At 34.8% G+C, this 26,061-nt stretch overlaps 1 protein-coding gene across 4 annotated transcripts in view; it reads right to left on the reverse strand.

The window, feature by feature from the left end:
- Positions 1–26,061, reverse strand: part of Daao1 (D-amino acid oxidase 1) — a 51,228-nt gene that overhangs the window by 11,986 nt on the left and 13,181 nt on the right. For 2 of the 4 annotated variants that reach the window (XM_069845163.1, XM_069845162.1), the window contains exons 2-4: positions 11,325–11,570; positions 7,741–7,864; positions 3,504–3,649 (exon numbers count right to left, since the gene is read on the reverse strand). In XM_069845163.1, coding sequence (XP_069701264.1) covers positions 3,504–3,649; positions 7,741–7,864; positions 11,325–11,521 — 467 coding nt within the window. In that variant the 5' untranslated portion in view covers positions 11,522–11,570. Of the gene's footprint in view, positions 1–3,503; positions 3,650–7,740; positions 7,865–11,324; positions 11,571–15,697; positions 15,894–26,061 lie in introns of those variants that run through there. The other 2 variants (XM_069845161.1, XM_069845160.1) reach the window with 2 other exon arrangements.

The following is a 26,061-nucleotide window of genomic DNA, read 5'->3' on the forward strand; positions in this document are numbered from 1 at the left end:
TTGCATTCAACCAGACTAACACATCTTGGAGGAGGCACAATAAAAACAGTTTTAACGCAAAGTTATAAGACACCATATAAACTTTTTTAAAATTATAAATGAAAATATATTATTCATTGCACTTTATATAAGCTATATTCATGGTTTGAAACTTTCGAGGATATTTGAAAGTTGAAGTTGGGTTTGTATAAAACAAAGAGGAAGTAGTTCTACGTTAGTATCGTAGATCATTTTGGCCACTGAAATTCACTTCCATTCATTGTCTACTAGACAGGACAACAGCCAAGTTGTCAGTTTTGTACAAATGTATTTGAAATTGAAAGTACTCCACACTAAATTATTTTTAACTTAAAAAAAATTAATTGGTAAAGGGCAGCTTTGAAAAATAATGGTAGTATGACTTTACAAGAACTGACATTCTTCAAAAGTATGTGATACTGAACATGTAAAATGTACATGTGGCAACACAGACCACGTGGGTGGGTGCAGTGCTCTTGCTTTCCTCAGATTATTTTCCATTCCCATTTCCGTAAAACGGTTCTGGTTAGGTGTTAGTAGCTGGTCTCTTCCAACACATGTGATGCTGTAGTGTACACGAAAATGCTGCGAGGTTGTGAATTTCCTTGTAACGGTTAATTTGTGCAATTATTCAACAATGAGTGGAAGTGAAAACAATATATTATGGACAATTATTTAGGAAACTCAGTTTACAAGAACAGATTATTGCTACACAAAAGTGAACCCAACCCGAATACTATCTGGTCTTACATGTATGCATGTAGGCTAATTTGTAGCTTGTTTCTCTCAAGAAGGTGTCACTTTGTGCAGTTAACTTCTTTCCTCCTCTTAAGAAATATGCAGGAGCCGCCACTGCTGTCTAATAAGTCATTTCTGCAAATTTGTAATGGTATTTTTTAACATCGTGGATAAGAGTGGACACTCGACTCTATTACTTTTATAAAGATAAATTTGCAATAGATTTTATTACCTGGATCATATGCAAACCTCAAAAATACAGCTCCACACAGATATACCTAATATTAACACAATTTAATACATTATTGGATGTTGTTTCATAGATATTATCTTATTCGAAATAATATAATAATAATAATAATAATAATAATAATAATAATAATAATAATAATAATAATAATAATGTAATATAACACAATGAAACACACAACACAGCTTAACATACAGAATGGTGCATAAGTAGATATACAGTAATATAATATACTGGGTGTTCAGTTCAAAGTGTGTCATGGCTCGCTGTATGCCGTCATGTGGCTAGCCGATGAGCCTAGAGAATTCAATCTTCCTACACTTCCGCAGAGGTGTATAACCTATGAGGCAGAGAAGTTGCCTAGCAAGTACGGCGTTCATTCTGAAGAGTACATACCAATACGTACGGTAACACTGGTAGTGGCACGAATGTGAACTGTTTGGAAATACGTACTGTCGGGATATGGGGAGAGGGTTAAAACGATTACTTACGTTTTTGTTGACATTAACTTCGACGGTCAACATGGACATGGAGCATTTGATTTGTGTTGTGGAATGTTACAGTATGCAACCGATGATAACAAATACCCTGTGTACGACTTGCCGGCGCAAAACACAGTTCGAAAGAGGTTATGGTAGCACACAGACCGTACAGACCGCCATCTGTTGCTACGACGTTCAAGTTATACCGTACATGTTCTCAAGTTCAAATTGAAGAACGCCTTAAATAATAGGCAACTTCTCTAACATATAAGCTGAAACTCGCTTCAAATCGGTGACCCAACAACAGTGACGTCATGACACACTTTGAAATGAACACCCAGTAGTTCTATTAAGTACAAATGAGGATTACATTATCACTTCTACAAGGCACGTCCATAAAGAAACTTTCCCACTCGTCCCACAGCTAGCAAACCATATGTTGCGCAAAGTGACTGGGTGTACTGTATAGAGCATACATGAGCACAATTTTCGGTTATGTGAGGCACTCGATTTGAAATAGTTTGTTTACTAGGAGAGGAGACTGCAGAGTAGGATGGGAAATATAAACTGCTGGGACCTGCGTCACCTTATCGTAATCGCTAAGGCGGTCAGTGGTGAATTATTAGGAAAGCGCTTGGTTAACATGAGAGACTCGAAAACTTTTATTCAATTTGGCAAATTAATTCGGCAGCTTTAATCATAAACCTCTTTACTATTTCTCCATCATTGAATTGATTCAAATCACAGGCGAGAAATTTCGTAACTTGCCAATAATATTCCATCACGTTGTCTACATTTATTTTCTTGAATATTCTGGCGTTTCTCAAGATAACTAATAGATTTGCACATTCTCGACCTAAAATAATTTCAGAAAATCATATTTCGTTTTCTACGCACATTTGATATTTTTTTTAATTTCTTTTTGGAAATAATACGTACAAACAACATTTAATTCCTCGTACCTTTTAATGCAGCGTGTTTAAGGTATAATGTCGTATTTAGTATACTATGCAAATGTTAAGATCATAAATTTTCTTCGGAATAGTACAAAAAATAACATTTAATTTGTCTTACCTTCTAATTCAACATGTTCTTTATGACATAAGGAGTAATGTCGTTGTATATTAAATTTATTAATGCCTAATAGGATTTTCGAGCATAACATACATCCCCTTCAAAACAGCAAAAAACTCTTCCTCCCATATCTCATGAAATAATCGTTTTCTAACGCGTACACGCTGCTTTGATAATGCCATTATGTCACCACTGATATTGCTTATGAAACTGATATAGAACCTGCCCACGCCTAGGAGCTGCATGAGGGAGGGACGGGGACTGTGAAGATGATGTCACTCAGAGCGATAAGCTCTATGAAGGTCAGTGAGGTATTATTTCTCAAGTGAGGCACGATGCCCATCCATGGTATAGAGTAATGTTCTGGCATGGCGCATGTGCTAGCAGAACTTCCCGAGTGCTGTAGACAGTTTTCAGCAGGACGCCAAAATGTGCATGACGAGGAGCACAGTGGAAGGTCAACCATCATCACAGACAACCTTGTGGAGCAACGCACCATCTGCTTGCTCATGACATTAGGTCCATAGACCTGGCACAGCTGACGTTCGGCACTATGTCCTGTGCATTCAAAAACTTTATCACTGACCGCACTTCACACGTGGCGGGAGCTGGAATAGGAACGTCCATCTTCAATCGATGCAACGAAGCTACTGGGAGCACTCGGGAAGTTCCGCTAGCGCATGCGCCATGCCAGGACATTACTCTATAATGTACACACAGTCGCTTTGCGCAACATATGGTTTGCTAGCTGTGGGACGAGTGGGAAAGTTACTTTATGGACGCGCCTCGTAGTTACAATGTCATCAATCGACATCAATTTAACTGCCTGATTGATACGTTATCAACTGTAATCCTCATTTGTACTTAATAAAACTATATTGTATTACTGTATACCTACTTATGCACGACCTTGTATTAGGGAATACATTAACAAAATTTACCTTTCCAGCGACCAAGGCAGAAACTTTGTGCATTCTGTTAGAAGTGTTGTAAAATATGAACCATATTTCCAATTTCCAGGACATAATCCCAACTCTTCTTCTGTAGCTCTTCGATAAAGTGGAACAATTCCATCGAGTAGACTGTTCTAATAAGAAAGAAAAACTATGTTTTAATAAAAACGAAATGAATAACATGAGAGACATGCAAATTACAACACATTCTATCAAAATATTAGGAAAATACCACTAAATAGTATTAATAAGGAATGCACAGCAGTTAAAGAATGGAGTTTATGTGCCTTAATTATTGCATAGTTCTTTTTTATTTTGATTCAGAATTTACGAGATGATTTAGAAGGAAACTTAAATATTAGAATTTCAGTCATATTACTGTTTAGTCAACTGTCCGAAGACAGGTCTGACACCACTTATGAGCCAACTAGACTAGGAGATAATGGGGTAAGTTGGCCAGTTCATTTCCCCTTCCATTGCATATATCGCCGATTAGCTACATGCTACACTAATCAGACTTCAGATGTATACAAACAACAATTTTATTGTTCTTCCTCTGACATATCGTCAAGTGAGATGTACTGCCTAATAATAGATTATTTAGTGGGTTATTTTACGACGCTGTATCAACATCTCAGGTTACTTAGCGTCTGAATGATATGAAGGTGATAATGCCAGTGAAATGAGTCTGGGGTCCATCACCGATAGTTATCCAGCATTTGCTTGTATTGAGTTGAGGGAAAACCCGGAAAAACCTCAACCAGTTAACGTGCCCCGACCGGGATTTGAACCTGGGCCACCTGGTTTCGCGGCCAGATGTGCTGACCATTACTCCACAGGTGTGGACTAATAACAGATATACATAACAGCCAGAGAAGTCATATCACTCTGGTAATAAATTGTCTTCATATGAACTGGGTTCAACAATATTCTAGAAATATTTTGTTCTCGTGCGGAAAACAGCTGGATAAATATTATAATCAAGCAATTATAACTAGTGATGGAATAGTCTTGCAGCATGACGTATTTAAAGATACGGTAACAAACAGCATAATACTGTATTATTATTTTAAGATTACAAATGAACTAAGAGAGAAAGGAAAAATCCCTTCCTATTGTATTGGAGTACCTCAGAGCTCAGTTCTCGGTCCCTTTTTATATTTCATTAAGTCATTATGATATGATAAAAAAAGTTAAATCATCTGCATAAATAATTCATTGAACTTCACTCGAGAACTAAGGCTGAACTGTTGTTAATTCATGGAGACAGTAAAATTGCTAAGATTATCAACAATTTCTTCTTATTTTTATTCTCTTATATACAGTAGGCAATATTGCCTGTTTTTCTTCAATGTTTCTCGGTTACTCTATGTCATTCACACCATTGTCTCCGTGGGCAACCAATTGATCTTTTCCCTTTGGGCATTCTGTCTCTAGCTATTCTAACCATTCTGCTGTTTCTCATCTTATCAATATGCTCATTCCATTCTATTCTTCTTCTTTTAACCATTCAGTTATATTTTTGATATTGTATCTCTTATGTCTTGGTTTCTTACTCTATCTCTTAATGTATTTCCATCGATATGTCTTAAAATTTTCATTTCTGTTTTTTCCCAATTTTTTTTTGTATCCGGTCTCGTTTCTGCTGAATAGGCTATTCATTCATTCATTCATTCATTCATTCATTTAGTGTTCTGCCGAAGGGCAGGTCTTTCACTCCAAACCCAGCTTTGTCCAGTCTTTCCTATTTTCTGCCTTCCTCTTTGTTTCCTATAGGCTATAATGGATTTTACAATAGCTTTATAAATTCGAGTTTTATTTCTCCTTGTAAATATTTGTTTCATCTCTTAAACATCTAGCCATTCGATTTGCTTTGATGAGTTGTTGTCTAACCTCTTTGTCTAGTTTACAGTTAAGATGACACTGAGGCTCTTAGATATGTTGTTGTTGTTTTCTAATGCCAGGCGTTTGACAATAAAGTCATTTGACCTCTTGCACTCCAATATTTTTCAAAGATATTATCATGGTCAGCCACTGAAGCACAGATTTTGAGGTGTTCCGAATCCATTTCTTGGTTTGAGTTGCACAATGGACAGTTAGGGGACTGATATATTCCAATTCTATGCAGGTGTTTGGCCAAACAATCATGGCCTATTGCCAACCTAAATGCAGCTACAGACGATTTTCGTGGTAAATCGGGAATTAACTGTGGATTTTGATGCAGAGAGTTCCATTTTTTCCCTTGAGATTGTGTTATCAAATTTTGTTTGTTGAAGTCTAAGTATGTAGATTTAATAAATCTTTTCACAGAGTAATACGTAGATTTAGTAACAGGTCTGTAAGTAGCAGTGCTGCCCTTCTTTGCTAAGACATCCGCATTCTCGTTTCCCAGGATTCCACAATGGGATGGTATCCATTGGAATACAATTCTTTTATTGATATTCAAATTCCATTACTTGTGCAACTATTTCTGCATCTGCAAATCTGCTTTCAGGTATAGCTTCCTGAAGTTGACTTGAATAATTTCTAGGGGAAAATTGTTCCGGGGCTGGGTATCGAACAGCCTTCTGGTCAAATGAAGCAGCAGAAGAGGTGGCATATTAACAGGGAAGGAGAGACATTGCTGTTCACGTTTATCAGAATGGATGACATAGTCGAATCAATATGATGGCACCGAGCAGTGAATCACTTGCTTGAAGAGTGGTCCAAAGGACTTCAAAATCATCCCAAACAAGGAAGTTGCACAGTAAACTTAAGGCTATGGTGCTTGCCTATGGGCACTCCTCCAGAAAAAAAAAATAAATAAATAATCCTCGCATAATAGAGGAACTGAAAGACAATATTCAGAGGGAAAAGCATCAATCTCAAATGACAAATTTTGCTGTGTGAACAATAATTTATTATGAAGGTATAAAAAATATTTATCTATAAATGTGCAGCATTATGGGAAAGTGTCGTTTTTTCATTTCTAAAGCAGCTTACAACTTGGCCAAAGGTTGTATTTTATATTTGCTCTACTTACTGGACCCATGCAGCTGTTGCACTAGGGAATGTGACTGAGTCTAATGCCGCAAAAAAGTTGTTGATTGTTGATAGTCACCAGAGGTCTGCATCGGACGTTTTCGCTCGAGCGCCAAGTAGTTCATAGCATAATCCGATAGGTAGCGCACATGCATGATGGGTAAAATTGTCACGAGCGATAAATCCTCGAACGGTATAAGCCGAGCGTTAGACATTCGTTCTTGTTACAGTGATGAACAGTGTAGTAACATCATAGATGTTTATCATTTCAAAACTTCGCAGTGTTTAACTAACCTCTCCATAATACAACTACAGAACTTGCTTTAAAATGTAATATAAATGTTGTAGGTAAATGTTTTTTTTTTCCACACGGGAGTGATTTTGTTTTTGCCACATCTGATAGATGTTATTGGATGTAAATGTACAGTAATTATTATAAACGGAGAACACAATCACGATAATGCTAGAATTGTATCAAGTTTTCTAGTAATAATAATAATAATAATAATAATAATAATAATTAGTATATCAATCTTTGTGTCTGTAACAGTTGTGCAGCATGATTATTCGTTTTATTATATTTTCTGTGACGTTATCTCTGTACTAATATTGTTATTAAACTACTCCTATATCAATAATATTTTGCAAAACGTTTCTACATTGTCGCAGTACATATATAGGCAGAACACTATGTATGGACCTATCATATTATATATGTGGTACCAAATATTGAATAATTATTAATTAGCAATAATAATTGTATATCGAAGTTTTTCATACTATTTTATTTATAACTTCATGTTCCTGTTTTGGTACGTTCCATTGACTGTTCCATTAAACGTTTGTCACAAACGCAGAAAATAAAGCCTTATTTTTACCATGTCAGCAAAACATATGTGTACCTTATCTGTCGCCTTCCATACAAGATAAGACATGTCGGTGAGATGACCTTGTACTGTGCTTCTATTTATTACGAACGTATCACGACCGATCGTATCTCACTCGAAGGTGCGACACTCGACCGAGTTCAAGCGAGCGATTTAACTCCAATGCCGCACTCTGATAGTCACACATCATGAAAATAATCACACTGTATATAATAGGCTAAATATTATATAGAAAAATATTGTTTAGATCATTAGTCTTATAAATAAATATAAAACTTAATTATGACATACACTGTTTTAATTTTCAGATAACTTACTTGGACAATTGAAGGATCAATACGGGAGAACATATAACCAGATATTTGGCTCACCCCAGCCCTTGAAGACTGTTCTGAACATCGCAACACATCGTAATATTCGTATGAATCTCGAATCCACTGACTGGAAAAGAAAATTCTTGGTGAAAAATACAGTTTTCATATCACGAATGTAAGTAATGTAAGATATATATATTACTCGATTGAGGCAAGTGGGCGTAATGTGAACTATAGTGATGACGCTATATGAATGCAGGAGTAGTACAAGTGGCGCTCCAGGCTGCAGGACTCCACTGGCCTCGGTCGAGTAATACAAGGTACATACAATACTTTACATTTGCAATACGGTATACAAAAACTATAGTCAGGAGTTCTGTACTCTGTGGAATTTCTTCCCACTCGCTTTTGTATCCTCCATTATCCACTAATCTTTGAAAGCACATGTTATGTTTCGTTATTTAGAACAGATTACAACATTATTATTTAAAAAGGCAACCTTACGAAAAGAGGTAACATAAAGCAGGGTGACTACGATATAGGGTGGTGAAACCGATCAGTTACTTTTTTTTTTTAACAAACAATGGTGCACAGACGTCGCAAGTAATTTGAAAGCATTGTACATGTACTCATGTTTCTAAGAAAGGTAATTTGTCAGCAACAATTGATATTTAAATCATGGCCAACTCACTGTGTCGAGTAGCGAGAAGGATTCTGAAGTGCACACATTCTTGTGCTGGAAAATTATTGTGGAAAACTTGTACTGTACTTCACTACATATTTTGTTAATAGAGTAAGTAACACAATATTCAAGTTCATAGGAGTCCCCTAAGGGTTGGTAGAGATAAAATTATTTTTCTTTTTATTTTATGTCCTTTTTAATGTAGTGTTGGTATTTTGCAAGGCGAGTCCGATCATGCGCATATATAAGGAAGAAGCTGGTAATTCATGATTGGAATTAATTTTGTTACTAAGTTATGCTCCTTTACTTAATTTTCGTTACGTTGTTGTTTAAATTCAACAATGTGGGTATGTGCAAAGAAGCTAGGACCAAGAAGAAAGTCTAATTACAACTCAATGTACCTTTGTAACGTGGTGAAAGCTTTAAAATTAGAAAGCATTAGAAAGGCTTCGGAAGAAAATGGAGTTCATTACATGTTACTGAATGATAAATTGAGCTATTAGAAAATAATTTCGTTATTATTAGATTCCCCATTAAGAAAAGATTATAGTATTTCATTGGCAGAGTGGATAGAAAAATAGGAGAGGACTTGTAAGAGAAGAAATTTCTCATAAAAAAGGTGGGGAGGGTGATACATTTTTTATATATCCTTCCATTGAAGTAGAAGAAGGGCAGATATTTTCAAAGGTGGTGCAACAAACCTTGCGACATGAGAAATACACATTCTTTAATATTGAATTCTACAATATTAAGTCATTTATGTTTTTGTTATAATTATATTTTGTCATAAATATTGAAATATTTTTTAAAAACTTTTTTTAGAACTTCAATTCGTGATCGTTTTCACAATTCAATTGTATGTATCTGATTTAAAAATGATAAAAACATGTGTGATCGGATTCACCCATCGTATTGAGGTGACATCAATCAACAATAAAAGTTAAAAAAAAAAAATTAAGTTGAAAACAATGGAGGAAATTCACATTGTCTAACAAATTATAAGATTATAAAATTAAATCGAGCTTCTGTAGGATGTAACCTTATAAGGTTAATGATTAGAAAACTGAAAATTTTGATCGAAATTACCCCGCTTTACGGTACCGGTAGTGCATTTTTTTAAGCACAATTTAACAAAATAAAGATAAAAAAATCCAATGCATTAAATCTACAATCGAAATTTAAAATTATGGTAAGCAAACTCATTATCATATGAACATATGGTTTAAATCATGCGAAATATTAGTATTATTAAATCTTACAAAAAAAGTTAGTGATTTTTAATCATCCTTTTCGAAACAACTTCAACTATACTTTCTTGTGAAAGCTATGATAGAAGATCATTATCTAGGCTTACATAATTTGTATCTCTTCAGTAATACTGATAAAAGATTAGATTTATGATTTTTCATAGAACTGTCACTTATGTTACAGAGTGGATTACCTATGCTCTGCAGCTGAGTGGCAACAAGATTTTGCAGTTAAACAAGCAGCAGTAGAGTGACTGTGTGACAAAATACTAATTATTTTTATTTTTAAAAAGTTAAATGCTCACCCATGTCATGCAAGGAAAGGCTGGAATTGTTTACCTTTATTTTCCACACATTTCTTGCACATTTTTTTTAAGTAGGTTATTTTACGACACTATATCAATATCTCAGATTATTTAGTGTCTGAATGAGATGAAGGTGACAGTGCCGGTGAAATGAGTCCGGGGTCCAGCACCGATAGTTACCCAGCATTTGCTCATATTGGGTTGAGAGAAAACTCCAGAAAAAACCTAACCAGGTAACTTGTCCCGACCAGAATTCGAACCTGGGCCATCTGGTTTTGCGCCCAGACGCGTTAACCATTACTCCACAGGTGTGGACTCTAGCATATTAACATGGCCATATAAGGGAACCAAACTTCGTCCAAAAACAAAATGAGATTAGGGTCAATTTCTCCGTCATGCACTTTGCTTAAAATAAATTCACAAAATCTACTTCTAAGTACTGGGTCACCTGATTCTAACTTAACTAACTTCATAGTCTCTTGTACTGAATGTTAAATGTTATGTTTTATTTAACGACGCTCGCAACTGCAGAGGTTATATCAGGATCGCCGGATGTGCCGGAATTTTGTCCCGCAGGAGTTCTTTTACATGCCAGTAAATCTACTGACATAAGCACACTTAAATGCCATCGACCTGGCCCGGGATCGGACCCGCAACCTTGGGCATAAAAGGCCAACGCTATACCAACTCGCCAACCAGGTCGACTCTTGTACTGAATCTCCTCGTGCTGTCAAAAGATATTTCGAGAAATTCCCAGGTGTTCGTGAAACGGAAAGTGTTCAAGATAAGAAAAAAAAAAAAAGATGTAGTGTTCACAAAAGAAACTCTGGATGACATTGGACACCGGCTCAAAAATTCGCCTAAAATCTCTTTGGCATCTTCAGCAAACAGATATTCTCTACATTTCTGTAATAAAGGCTACAAAGTTACTAAGTTGAAACAGTATAAAATTACTGTGATATAAGACTTTAAACCCAGTACATAAGAGTAGATTTTGTGAATGGATTTTGAGTAAAGTGCAAGATGGAGAAATTGACCCTAATTTCATTTTGTTTTTGGATGAAGCTTGGTTCCACTTAAATGGCTATGTTAATAAGCAAGAAATGTGTGGAAATCAAGGTAGACAGTTCCAGAATCTCTTTCCTTGACATGGGCGAGTACATAACTTTAAAAAATACAAATAAGTTGTATTTTGTTAGACAGTCTCACTAGTGCCGTGAAATCTTGTTGCTGGCTAGGAGCATACACTCTACAGCCCGTGAATTCCATGCTATGCTCAGGTTTGACAGATAATCTGCTCACCCAACAGTAAATAATCTAAATATATTATTCAATCTTTGTTTGAAAGACAACCTTGTAATTTCTGGTGAAGTTCCAGAAAAGCTGGTGCTCGGTCGAAAAATGCCAGCAGCAACTTCACTTGTAGTGTCTTGGTTGAATTTATCGGCAATTATGGTGATGTTAGCTGTTGGGAACTCTGTCTGCAGTTCTGTAGCAGTTGTAACTCCAACAACTCCTGCTCCCAGCACACCCACACGCAATACACCCATCCTTAGCAACAGCAGCACTCCAAGGTATGTGCAGGCCACAAGCTGACAGCTGAAATAATACACATGGTGTGCAGTTTGTTCTTACAAAAGTTATACGTTGAAAGAGGATATCGTTTTCATCTTTACGATCTACATGAATTAGATTAGATTAGATTTTTATTAGCCGTAGGGATTACAAGTATTCATGGAATCATCGGTACAGCTGGCGCCAGCGTTTTTGGCTTGTGTCGTAGATATATAGTGCCCGTTTGTGAGCATGTTGCTAGTGCAGCTGAGAATGGTGCCACTTCCTATTCACGACACATCAGCCATTTGTCAAACACAGTTGTCAGACTGACTGCGGAAAATGTAAAACACTCGCACTTAACGTCCCCATTACTTATTTCACACGCCAAAAACGGTGATGCAGACTGTAGTACACAGTTTCTGCTGAAGGAAAATAAAAATGTAAAATACAGTATATGGATATTTTACATTAAAATTATTGATGGAAAAACACCGGGAATTCAACTTATAAACACATATTGCTTTCATTGATTTGGAAAAAGCATTTGATAGGGTGAATAGAAATAAATTATTAAATGTATTAGCCACGGACCATGTTCCACAACAACTTATAGCAAACATATATAATATCTATAAAACAAATCTAATTGCAGTAAGGTGTGACAAATTATCGCATTGAACAGAAATTCATACAGGAGTAAGACATGAATTACAACGTTCAATTTTTAATTTTAACAAAATTGAAATTAAATATGATATGAAAATCAATCAAGAAAAAGCTAAAATTATGGCCTTCTGCAGAAAATACCCTGTGCCTAGCAAAATATGTTTAGATTCAAAAATATTAGAAAGGATCAATTATTTTACATATCTCGGATACACATTATCTTTTTTCAATGAAGTAGACATTTCACAGAAAATTTCTAAATACACCAAAACAATGGGGATAATTAATATCATTATGAAACCTTCCCTAGTACAAAGGCATACTCGAATTCGCCTTTACAAGACCTTGGCGAGATCTGTACTTTGTTACGGCAGTGAGGCATGGACATTGAGGAAGAAAGACGAAAGCAGAATAACAGCTAATGAAATGAAATTTATGAGATATACAGCGGGATATACGAAATGGGATCACAAACGCAATGAAGATGTAATGGAAGAATTACAACTAGAACCTGTAATTAATCACGTAAAACATTATCAGAACAACTGGATAAATCATCTGTATAGCATGCATAGAGATAGAATCCCAAAAGTCATGCTCCACTATCGTCCAAACGGGAAGAGATCTCTTGGTCGTCCAAAGAAGCGCTGGATTGAAAATTCAACTGTGAGATCGTAACAGGCCATTTGACCTAATACTTGAACGGAAGAAGAAGAAGAAGGATAAAATACCTCGTTTGTTGCGCTTAAGTCCCGCATAATCACTATTTTTGTGGAATATTTTCGATGAATTTTCAGTAATGTACTGTAACAGCAATGAAACATTTTGGCCATTGAACTTACTGGTGTCATTAACCTGAAAAATACTGGTATTCAACCCTTTACCTGTGCACTTAAACCTTCATATTGTACAATACCCAACCCTCTTGTTACGCTCTCTTATTCGACTCTTTACCTGCATGCTTAAAGCCTACATACAGTTACAATATCCCACCCTCTTGCTAACCCTCTCTCTCAAACAACATTTCTCACTCGGCTGTAATAAAATTCTGGAAATTTTTGCTAGTCAGTTTGTTGTCCTTTAGTGTATTGAAGTGTCTGTGAGTGTGATTACAATGAGTGTGATTACAATGTGTGTTAAACAAAAAGTGCTTTCTGTGTTGGAAAAATTGGAAATCTTACGAAAATATGATCAATCTTCTTAATATATCCAGCTGTTTGCCGACAACATAAAGTCCACTATAGTCCACTGTAGTCTATTCAGTTGTTGTTTTTCACGAGAAATGAGGGGTATTTTGATCGGTGTTCATTACAGATGCCTGTTGCTAGTAGCCAGAGGTGGGGTGTAGTCAATATATACTGCAGGCCTGTGTCTTCTGCAACTGGTACTGATGATTTTAATTTACTTGTTTTGTGGTTTATGGCTGGACAGTATAGAAGAATGTGTTCCAGATCTTCATCATGATTATTACACCACAGACAAGTAGGATTATCAGAAATGTGAAATCGGTGTAGGTACAATTGTGTGACAATGTGACCTGTTCTGCTCTTGTTAAAAATGTTTGAACATGTCTGGGCAAGTTTTTGTGCGTTTCCAGGTCATTTGGTTTCTTTTGTACAGACTGTAAAATTTTTCCTTTGTCAGAAGAGAGCCAATGTTGATCCATAGGTTTGTAAAATGAGACTTTACTGAAGCAAAAGCATTGGATAGAGATATCACTTGAAGAGGTCTTGGTTGCAAATATGTTGCCTGTTTGGCAATATTATCGACTTTCTCGTTTCCAGGTATACCACAATGACTACGTATCCATCGAAATGTTATTTCCTTGTGGAGTTCTTTTAGTTTACTTAGTTGTTTTTGAATTGGAATAATTCTATGTGCATATAAATTTGGTACATATTTAATTATATTAAATATAGTCCCCTTGGAGTCGGTAAGTATGCAAATAGATTTTTCAGAAATTTAAGTAACACACTGAAGAGCAGTATCAATAGCTAGCAATTCAGTGTCAAGACTGGAGGAGGATGAACATGGTAGGAAATAACTTTCTTGATATTTTGGAATATAATACCCTGCACCTGATGTCCCATTATTAGGACTTAGAGATCCATCTGTATAAATTTGAAGATGATCCTTATATGTACTGCAGAGTAGTTCTATGGAATCTAACTTAAGAATGTATGGAGGATCATTTTTGGAATGATTTCCTGGAATTTCTATGCTGTGTTCTGGAATCACCCATTTCCATGGAGGAATTTCGTCCACAACTGGAGTTTTAGCAATGAGTGTGTTTGTGATATAGATTGGTATTTCTTCTTTTTTTATTTTATAGAAATTACACAGGATATCACCTGAAAGTTTGAAGAACATCTGAGATCTGGATGAGGCTTGCAATTTTAAATGTATTTTTAGATCCTTTTGTAATATATAGTGTCTGAGTGGTTGAATATTACATTCAATTTCTAGGGCAACAGTTGAATTACGAAAGTACGATGAAAACAGTACTATTAATCAGAAACAACTCTGATTCATTAGGAATCCCATCATCAATATTAAGGACGATAATAAAAAATCGCGACTCAATCACACTGCAGCTGCAACGTCGGGAGGATGTAAGCACAGGAAACTGAAGTGTGGTAAACATGAGGACTTGGAGAACACGCACATGGCAAACAACTATAAATTACTTTTTTTCGAAAGAAATAAGTACAGTACATACTGTGTTGTAAATGTCTTTGACGTAGTAATTACATAATAGAGTAACACTGTATTACCTTTCATGAATCATGTATTTCAATAAAGAAAAATGCTAATAGATACTGTATATAAGTCAAAATTAGTATACCTGCCTAATACGTGATCGCAGTTAATAGGCGGTCCCTTAAACAATGTCTTATCGGGGTTTTACTGTATATTCTTGACTATTTCCAAATCTATCGCTTTACTTGCTTCAAGTAAGATTTCCATGTTTTCCTGTGGATTTTCTCCTAACATATTCACGTCAACCGCATAGACAAGAAGCTGATGTAACCCGTTCAATTCCAAACCCTGTCTGTTATCCTGAACTTTCCTAATGGCATATTCTAGAGTGAAGTTAAAAAGTAAAGGTGATATTGCAGCTCCTTGCTTTACCCCACAGTGAATTGGAAAAGCATCAGATAAAACTTGCTTATATGGACTCTGCTGTAAGTTTCACTGAGACACATTTTAATTTAATTGAACCAGTTTCTTGGGAATACCAAATTCAATAAGAATATTATATAAAACTTCTCTCTCAGCATACAGTTCACATAATTACAACATGTGCAAATACAACCTCAAAGAAATTTTTTCATTCGTTTCAACATTTTTTTATATTTTGTACAGTGAGAGCAATGCATATTATGTTATGAAGTAATATCGTTAAACGTGTTTTTCATCTATGAATGTAATTTAAAGTAAACCTTGTTTCGTTCTATTTGGTTTAATAGTAAGTATTAATTAACATATAATTATTATCTTACATGATACTGGTAACAGCGATCAATCTTCTAGAACTTACTTTTATGTTCCTTTTCTAATGTTGAACTGAAAGAGTTTATTCCTCCTCATTTTATCTCAAGATGATTTTCAAGTATCATTTGATAATTATTAGCCTTGCCAAATAAATCCAATGTCCAAATCAACATGAATGGTTATATAACCATTAACTCATCTTGATATTATTGCCTAACTATTGATAAACTTTGATAATATGTAAATTGAGATGCACAGAGAATATGCATAACAGTTATATTGCACAAAGTAATAGTGTTCACAAAGAGTAATCTTATTTTTAATAATATACTAATCTGGCTGTCAGCCAACTACTGATAAGACACTGATTTGACTAGCAGTACTTCAGTGCCATATTATTATGATATATGACGTTAGGGTTTGAAAAAAAGCTCCAATTTCAAAACTGTAAAAGCATTTGAGTAATTTTCGAAACCTCCCCTTAAACTGCACATACAGATCTACATAACATAATATGTGTGCGTGCATATGAAAAGGGACCAGTTCCTGGTATACAGTTTTCGAGGTAATTGCTAATGGAGAAAAATGGGTGAAATTTTGCAATTTTCGTTTTTTTATTTTTCTTCTTCTTCTATGTGTAAATTAACCATAGTATAAATTCCAATATGGCAGGTATGTTGGAACATTGGAAACTTATATTTAATTCGAAGACGAAAACGAAATGGAAATATAAAAATTGGAAATTTATCCTTTGTAGATGTGGAAAAATTAAAATACCTGGGAGCAACAGTAACAAATATAAATGATACTCGGGAGGAAATTAAACACAGAATAAATATGGGAAATACCTGTTATTATTCGGTTGAAAAGCTTTTATCATCCAGTCTGCTGTCAAAAAATCTGAAAGTTAGAATTTATAAAACAGTTATATTACCGGTTGTTCTTTATGGTTGTGAAACTTGGACTCTCACTTTGAGAGAGGAACATAGGTTAAGGGTGTTTGAGAATAAGGTGCTTAGGAAAATATTTGGGGCTAAGAGGGATGAAGTTACAGGAGAATGGGGAAAGTTACACAACACAGAACTGCACGCATTGTATTCTTCACGTGACATAATTAGGAACATTAAATCCAGATGTTTGAGATGGGCAGGGGATGTAGCACGTATGGGCGAATCCAGAAGTGCATGTAGAATGTTAGTTGGGAGGCCGAAGGGAAAAAGACCTTTGGGGAGGCCGAGACATAGATGGGAGGATAATATTAAAATGGATTTGAGGGAGGTGGGATATGATGATAGAGACTGGATTGATCTTGCTCAGGATGGGGACCTATGGTGGGCTTATGTGAGGGTGGCAATGAACCTCCGGGTTCCTTAAAAGCCAGTAAGTAAGTAATTCGAAGGCGAAAAGGGACCAGTTCTTGCTGCATAATCTTTTCCTTGTTACTATAAAGTATAAAGACAATCTATATAAATAAAAAAGTATTCTATTATCAATAAACTGATTGACTCAACACCTTGAATCTCCTTAACCCTTATGTATATGTTTCTGTTAACCTTTATTCAAGAGATAAGGCACGAACATTAAGTGGATGAAAAATGGGCGATTGTAATGATCAAAATTCACTGATTTATCTCTTGAACCTACAGACATACAACCTTCAAATTGGAAACAAAGGCTTCTTTTTAGAACTGGATTAGACTTTTGAGATCTTTTTTTTTTCTTTATTTTATTGTATCCCCTAAGAGAGTGAAGAGGAGAGAAAAAGGGGGGTGGTTGAAAGTTTTCAAAATTCACTAATATCTTTTGAAATAGTCGAAATGGAGTTTTAAAACTTAAAGTAATGGTTACTTTCTACAATTTGTGTTAAACATTTTTTAGGAATTTTTTTATATCATCCCTAAAAGTAGGCTTATTGGAGAGGAGGCAGAAGGTGGTGAGAAATCTCATGTCGTCCAATGTCGAAACAATTTGATATCTGGGGGGTCTCTCAGGTCATGTGTTATTATTTTTATTTAGTTATTTATTTTCAGATGGCCCTTTTATTTAGTGCTGACGTTCCAAAATAAATTAAAATGTGCGAGTAATTTAATGCTTCATCTGATCATATATTTATACAAATGACCGTCCACAAATCTTATCACAGAGTAACATGTAGATTTAGTAACAGGTCTGTAAGTATCAGTGCTGCTCTTCTTTGCGTTACTTCCTCCTTTGCTATATTTCATTCTCATTCAACAAATAGGTTGATTTAAAATTCTCTGGAACCAGTCTACATTTTCATGTGGAGAGCATATGATAATTCTTCAGATCAGTGATATTCCACAAATATAGTTGTCTCTTACTTCATGCATGTACAGACATGGACAAATTATTGACGATTTTTGTAACATATTTTTACAAAATTTGACTTTTCAATTTAGACTACTGTGAGACATTTTTATGATTGTAGTACTCAGAAATGTGTAAAAATATCAACTGTAGTCTAAATTGAAAAGTCAAATTTTGTAAAATTATACCATAAAAAATCGTCAATTTTGCTATAATTTGTTCACGTCTGTACTATCTATTTTTAGCATCCAAAATTTTATATATGATAATTGTTCAGATCAGTGAAATTCCATCAAATATAGTTTCTCTTACTTCATGCATGTACAGATGTGGACAAATTATTAGCAAAGTGGACGATTTTTGTAACATATTTTTACAAAATTTGACTTTTCAATTTAGGCTAACTTATTGTTGACATTTTTATGATTGTAGTACTCAGAAATGTGTAAAAATATCAACTGTAGTCTAAATTGAAAAGTCAAATTTTGTAAAATTATACCATAAAAAAATCGTCAATTTTGCTAATAATTTGTTTACGTCTGTACTATCTATTTTTAGCATTCATAGTTTTATATATGATAATTCTTCAGATCCCCCTTTGGACTTTGGTTTCTTCGGAGGTTTTCCCCAGCCGTGGGACTGAAGCCGGATGGTCTATGGCGAGTCCTTGGCATCAACCCCTTTGATTTGATTACCCCCTTTGATTTGATTACCTGGTTGGGTTTTTCCGAGGTTTCCCCCACCGAAAAGGCAAATTCCGGGTAATATTTTGGCGAATCCTCGGACCTCATCTCACTACATCTCGCCAAAATGTAAAAAAATTGTACAAAATTGTAAAAATTGTAGAAAATTACTAAATTGTAAAACTATAAAAATTTGTAAAAATTGCAATTATAATATTGTAAAATGTTGACATGTTCCACATCTAAAAGCTTCATTGTTCATGTAAGATCTATGGAATAAAATGAATGAATAATGAATGAATAAAAAAAGATCAGTGAAATTCCACAAATATAGTTGTCACTTCATGCATGTACAGACGTGGACAAATTATTAGCAAAATTGACGATTTTTGTAACATATTTTTATAAAATTTGACTTTTCAACTTAGACTAACTTACTGTTGACATTTTTATGATTGTAGTACTCAGAAATGTGTAAAAATATCAACTGTAGTCTAAATTGAAAAGTCAAATTGTATAAAATTATACCATAAAAGTCGTAAATTTTGCTAATAATTTGTTCACGTCTGTACTATCTATTTTTAGCATTCATAGTTTTATATAAGATAATTCTTCTGATCAGTGAAATTCCATCAAATATAGTTGCTCTTACTTCATGCATGTACTATCTATTTTTAACATTCATAATTTTATCATGACGAATTCTATCTACCTAAGAGACAGGAAATTTGAAAGACAGGAAGAGGTCAATTGCGGAAATGTAATATTTTAATGTTGATGAAATGGGGAAAGGAGGCACAGGGAAGGAAGTATTGGCACTTCGCTCTTATCTTATCTGATGTCTCATAATTTTATAAGCAGGATGGATGAATGGATTAAAGATGGAGGCTGGACAAACCCATACATTTTGAAGCCATTCATACAGACCCATTGTGCTACTTCCACAGTTAAATTTTAACATGGCTGATAAATGACTAATACATTTTTCCTGCAGCTATTCTACTTAGGAATAGGGCTATTTTACGTGCTGTAACTTCGATAATGGCCGAGCAGCTTTATTTTCAGAATCATACTTTTGATTTTCCCACTGTGTTCTGGAACTTGACATTTGCATTCCAAGACACTACGGAAAATCCAAAAGTCTACAATAAGTTACTCAAGAAAATACTAGTGGAAACACTAGTAATGCCCCACTTCGATTATTGTGATTCTCTACTGACCGACCTCAATGTCAACCAGTTGCAAAGATTACGTGTTCATAATTCTTGTGTTCGCTTCATCTGCGATGTCCATCGCGGTGACCACATTACCCCATCCTTCCAAACTCTAAACTGGCTATGGCTTAACAAACGTAGAAATTTTCATTCTCTTGTTCTCCTTTTACAAGTCCTTCACACCTCTACACCTACCTACCTTGCCTCCCGTTTCAGTTACCTGTCATCATATCATAACCTCTTCACATGCACGCAAAATAGCCTCATACTAGCCATACCAACACATAAGACATCATCGTATTCATCGTCATACACAATCTCGCTCTCGTGCTTGTGGAATACCCTACCCAGTGACATCAGAGACTGTCGGAATTTAGTAGCGTTCAAAAGCAAACTTATTAAGCATTTTCTTACTGCGTGGAGTAGGTTTAATTTTTACTTAGTTAATAAAAAAAAAAAATTTCTCTCTTCTTAATTTTTACAATGAACTGTCTAGCTTTTATTAGTCTGTTAATCTTTTAGTACTTTGATTTTTATTGTATTTGTAAATTCAATATTAATTGTAATTATAATTGTAATTATAGTCTTAATATTGTAGTTGTAATCCCATGGTAGAGGGGAAGAGAAGGCCTGATGGCCTTATCTCTACCAGGTTAAATAAATAAATAAATAAGTAAATAAATGATAATTTCATCTTTCGTTATATGGAATGCACTCCAATTTTAAGACAAACATTTAGTAAAAAAAAAAAAAAAAAAAAGGTATATCCTTGAGACCAGCAAACATGGTTATTCTGATCACATTCACCATAAGAGCCTAAAACCCGCATAGCTTTGTCTTTATTGCCTTAAGTGTATTGTCCTTGCCTGGGTCTGAACCTACGAACCTCAGAACCAATAGCATTGGATAACCAGAAGCAGAAGTATGAAAGAATCCGTTATAAACCACGAATCAGAAAGAAATGTAACTGACATCAGAGCAAATGTGTGGTTGCAGTCTATACTGCAGTGAAAACATATGTGAATATCACAAACTTATGTATCATTTATGATCGTAGTACAAAAGCTGCTTTATTCTTTATCTGAATTAAAGTTTTATGTAATATTCGTCTATCATAATTTTCCTCTTTGAATTATCTCTTGTATTAGAATTTCATAATGAAATGTTTGCATAATGCGAACTTTCACTGGTATTTGATTACCAAATTCTCTGGTAGGACTCTGATATGGAAATATCTCTCTCATATTTTGTATTTGTTCAGAGTTGCTTTGAAATGTTGCATTACGCAATCATGACATCATCAGGAAGTGAATGTCTAAAGCTGGTTCATATTGCCAACAAAGAGCCAATTCTTAAAAGATGATGATACAAAGTGCGTTTGAAAAGTTCGTGATTTGACACAAAGATGACATTGAAAACATGCCAACAATGCTGCCATTGTTCAGTTGACTACATTTTGTGTAGTTTAATTTTGAAGTTAGTGCGCCAAACAGATTGGCAAACATAGAAAATATCGACCTTTGTGCTGACATTAAATATTTCGTAAAAAAGGGAATGAGTCCAATAGAAATTAAAGCGGACATGGATGCTACGCTGGGGGGAATCCGCTCCAGCATTTTCGACTATGAAAAAATGGGCGGCGCTATTTAAACATAGGCGAGTGTGTGGCTGATGACCCCCCACAGTGGATGTTCAGTAACAGCAACAAGTGAAGCATAGGTGGAGAGAGAAACGTTTCCGCGGGGGGGGGGGGGGGGCAAAGCAAAACCATAGAATCCCCATATAACAGTGCGCAATGTAATGCTTTTGTTCCTGAAAGCGTAAGTTGATATTTAAAACTGAGCACTAACCTGTGTTACAATGATTGCTGAAAATGATATCCCTCAGCAGCAACATATTCTCGACATCTGTGTAGAAATTCCCGTTAACATGCATAAGTACCTCAGGTGTGATTAAAGCAATTTATTTCTTGATTGAAATTTTTTTTTTGTTCCTCTATTGTAATTTTATAGTACTTAATTTCTACAGTTTAGTGTAAGTTCTTGCTCAGCATGCATTTCTGGATTCGCCCATACGTGCAACATACGTCCTGCCTATCTACGTCTGGATTTAATGTTCCTAATTATGTCAGGTGAGTGCAGTTCTGCGTTGTGTAACTTTCTCCCTTCTCATGTAACTTCATTTCTCTTAGCCCCAAATATTTTCCTAAATACCTTATTCTCAAACACTCTTAATCTCTGTTCCTCTCTCAAAGTGAGAGTCCAAGTTTCACAACCATACAGAACCGGTAATATAACTGTTTTATAAATTATAACTTTCAGCTTTTTTGAGAGCAGACTGGATGACAAAAGCTTCTCAACTGAATAATAACATATATTTCCATTATTGTTTAATTTCCTCCCAAATGTCATTTATAGTTGTTACTGTTGCTTCAAGATATTTGAATTTTTCCACCTCTTCAAAGAATAAATTTCCGATTTTTATATTTCCATTTCATACTATGTTCTGGTCACGAGACATAATCATATACTTTGTCTTTTCGGAATTTACTTACAACTTTTCCTTACTTGCTTCAAGTAAAATTCCCGTGTTTTCCCTAAACATTTGTGGATTTTCTCCTAACATATTCACGTCATCCACATAAACAAGCAGTTAATGTAACCCATTCAATTCCAAACCCTCTCTGTTATCCTAGAGTTTCCTAATATTTTAGAGCAAAGTTAAAAAATGCATCTCCTTGTTTTAGTCCGCAGTGAATTGGAAAAGTATGAGATAAAAACTGCCTATACGGACTCTGCTGTATGTTTCACTGAGACACATTTTAATTAATCGGATTAGTTTCTTGAAAATGCTAAATTCAATAAGAACATTATATAACATCTCTCTTAACCGAGTGTTATGTCTTTTTGAAATTTATGAATAACTGATGTACTGTACCCTTATACTCCCATTTTTTCTCCAATATCTATCGAATACAAAAAATCTGATCAATAGTCGATCTATTAAGCCTAAAACCACACTGATGATCCCCAATAATTTCATCTACATATGGAGTTAATCTTCTCAAAAGAATATTGGACAAAATTTTGTACAATGTCAACAAAAGCAATATTCCTCGAAAGTTATCAGTTAGTTTTTTCCTCCTTCTTAAAGATAGGCACAATTATGGACTCCTTCCATTGTTCTGGTACAATTTCCTTTTCCCAAATAGCAAGTACAAGCTTATAAATTTCGCTAGGTAATGTGCTTCCAATCTCTTGTGTTAATTCTGCTGGAATTTGGTCAATACCTGGAGACTTGTACTTTTTAAGCTGTTCTACTGCAATTTCGACTTCAGAAAGTGTGGGTTCAGGTATAAATAGCTCAACAGTTTGTATTTGAATTTCATACTGATCATTTCTATTTGGCCTAGATGTACATTTAGTAGTTGCCCAAAATAGTTTTTCCATCTGTTCAGGAAGGAATGAGAGTCTGCAAGTAAGTCACCATTCTCATCCTTGATCGCATTTATCCTTATCTGATATCCTTTCTTAAATTCCTTTACGCCCTTATATAAATCTCTAATGTTTTTATTCTTACTATTTGTTTCTACCTCATTCAGTTTTTCCTTCAAGTAACCTCTCTTTTTATTCCTAAGTGTACGACTTGCTTCCCGGCTTTCATTGAAATAATTATCTCTATTCGCCTGCACTGGATCCTGTAAGAATTTCAATTTTGATTGTTTCTTTCTTTCTACTACCATGCAACAATCTTCATCAAACCTGGTTTCTTTGTCTTAGTTTCATAATACCTATGCTCTGCTCAGCTGCAATTTTGATGTTATCTCTAATATTTTCCCACATGCTATTAATATCTAACTCCTTCTCAACTTCGTCAGAACTTCCTAAAGCAGCAAACCTATTTGAAAAAATTTCAACCTGATAATGTTGCTCAGTTTCTGCATCTTTTAATTTCGGAATATTGAATCTCCTAATATTAAATTGTTTGCTCTACTTGCTTGGCTCCAATTACCAAATAATGGTCAGAATTACAGTCTGCCCCTCTGAAGGTTCGAATATCTACTATATCAGTATGTCTTCGTTTATCTATCAAGATGTGATCTATTTGGTTGTGTGTCAATCCATCTGGAGAAGTCCAAGTATATTTATGTATATTCTTATGGGGGAATGTTGTACTTTTGACAATTAAATTTTTTGATGTGGCAAAGTTTACTAACCTAACTACATTATTATTACTAGTTACGTGTAGGCTCTTTTTTCCAATAGTCTGTTTAAAAAATCCTCCCATCATAGTTTAGCATTGAAATCCTCCAGTAAAATTTTCATGTGATATCTAGATAACTTATCAAAAGTGTGTTCCAGTTCCTCATAGAAGCTAGTCTTTATATGGTCGTCTTTCTCTTCTGTAGGGGTGTGAACATTTATAACGATAGCACACCATCAGTATTAGGATACATCGAATGTGAAGGAAAAAGCATCTCTGCACTGTGATTACATCTTATCCTAAGGTTGAAGGACGTCATTTAATGCTCTAGCATTCAAGGCCTTTAACAGTTTATGAATGCCCTCAAATGAAGATGTGCTTCTCTGTGACAAAGGAGTGAACACTGCCTAAAAATAACCAGATACCAGGTAGAGAACTTATTGTAGACTATGTAGCAAAAGCAATAAAATAGTTATAATTTCATTGGTATTAATTTTTTTGATGTGTTTAAAACTGTAAGTTTCCCTACTTATACTTCGATCACAACGCGATAACACACTAGAAATTCCACTCCACACATCATCTCTGTATTCCTGATCTTTCACTGTTGCTACCTCTCGTCACTGGAACTCTCTACCACCTGAAGTCAAGGGCTGCCGAACATTGAAATCTTTCAAATCCAAGATAGAAAATTATCCTATGACGAGTTGCCAAACTAACTTACTATTATGACAAGTGTTGTATTGCATGTTTCCACATATTCACTTTTTTTTTCTATGTTCTAGTGATATTTAACATGTTTTTTTCTTTTTGTTTCAATTTTCTGATAATGGTATATCTATAAAGTGATAACTTGAGCTATATATAATCATAATTTTCCTTACTGTGTGTACCTAAAAATATTGTATTCATTGTATGCTTTGTACTTATTACTATTATTATTATTATCATCAATAATTGTCTTATTTTTTTTATATTTGTATGTCTCATTTATTTTGACCTACTGTTCACATTTTATTATGCTTTTGCCTTTCTTTCTGTATGTTATATATTATGTCTGATTTCTACTTACTTGTTGTTTACATTACATTGTTGTTATCTTATTCAGTTTTGTGTGTAAAATTGTAGTGTACTTTGTAAATGTGTAATGTTTTTTGTAACACAGTTTTACTCCAGGTTGAGTGTTAGAAAAGGCTGTATGGCCTTAACTCTGCCAGGTTAAATAAACCATTATTATTATTATTATTATTATATTGGTGAATACTATGTACAGGGTAGAAGTAATATAATTGCGCAGATTTTAATAGCTTATTGCTTGAATAGAATAGAACAGAAAATTCTAATACCATATTAATCCCAAATGAATACTTTTCTCAGAAAAAAAAATAATTTTCCCCTAAGCATTAACACTGTTTTACTCGATAAGTATCACCCATATGGTTCTGATTTTCACTCTTGTCATTATAGAAACTACTAAGCAATGATTTAGCCCATTGCAGTTTTCAAATAAAATGGGCAGTTTTCTTGCAAATTAAATAAAAACCATAACATGTATCACTATTTCCTGCCATTAGGAAGTCTGGCAACCCTGCTGCAGTGACTAAGGGATGGAATACTGCTATTCAGACCTGAGTTTGTGTATTTATAGATAAGCAGGGGCGATTTCTCAGGGCATGCTATGCTTGCTGTGCAAGCCCAATATTTTCGTACAATGTGTATTTCTCAAAATGGGATTACGTACATTAAAATTTATTTTGATTTTTGCATTATATAGGTGTAATACCATACGCAGTTTGCACACCGCAAGTATCGCAACACTTGCTCCTTTCTCGGAGCTACAGCAAAGACGTAGAAACAGCGAGAATATGATGCGTGCGCAAGTGCCTTCCTCCTTAGTTCGTCCTAGGCGCACATGCGTCTGTTATGTGTTGTTTGAAGCTCTGG

Source organism: Periplaneta americana, chromosome 14 (assembly GCF_040183065.1).
Source record: "Periplaneta americana isolate PAMFEO1 chromosome 14, P.americana_PAMFEO1_priV1, whole genome shotgun sequence".
NCBI classification, from domain to species: domain Eukaryota; kingdom Metazoa; phylum Arthropoda; class Insecta; order Blattodea; family Blattidae; genus Periplaneta; species Periplaneta americana.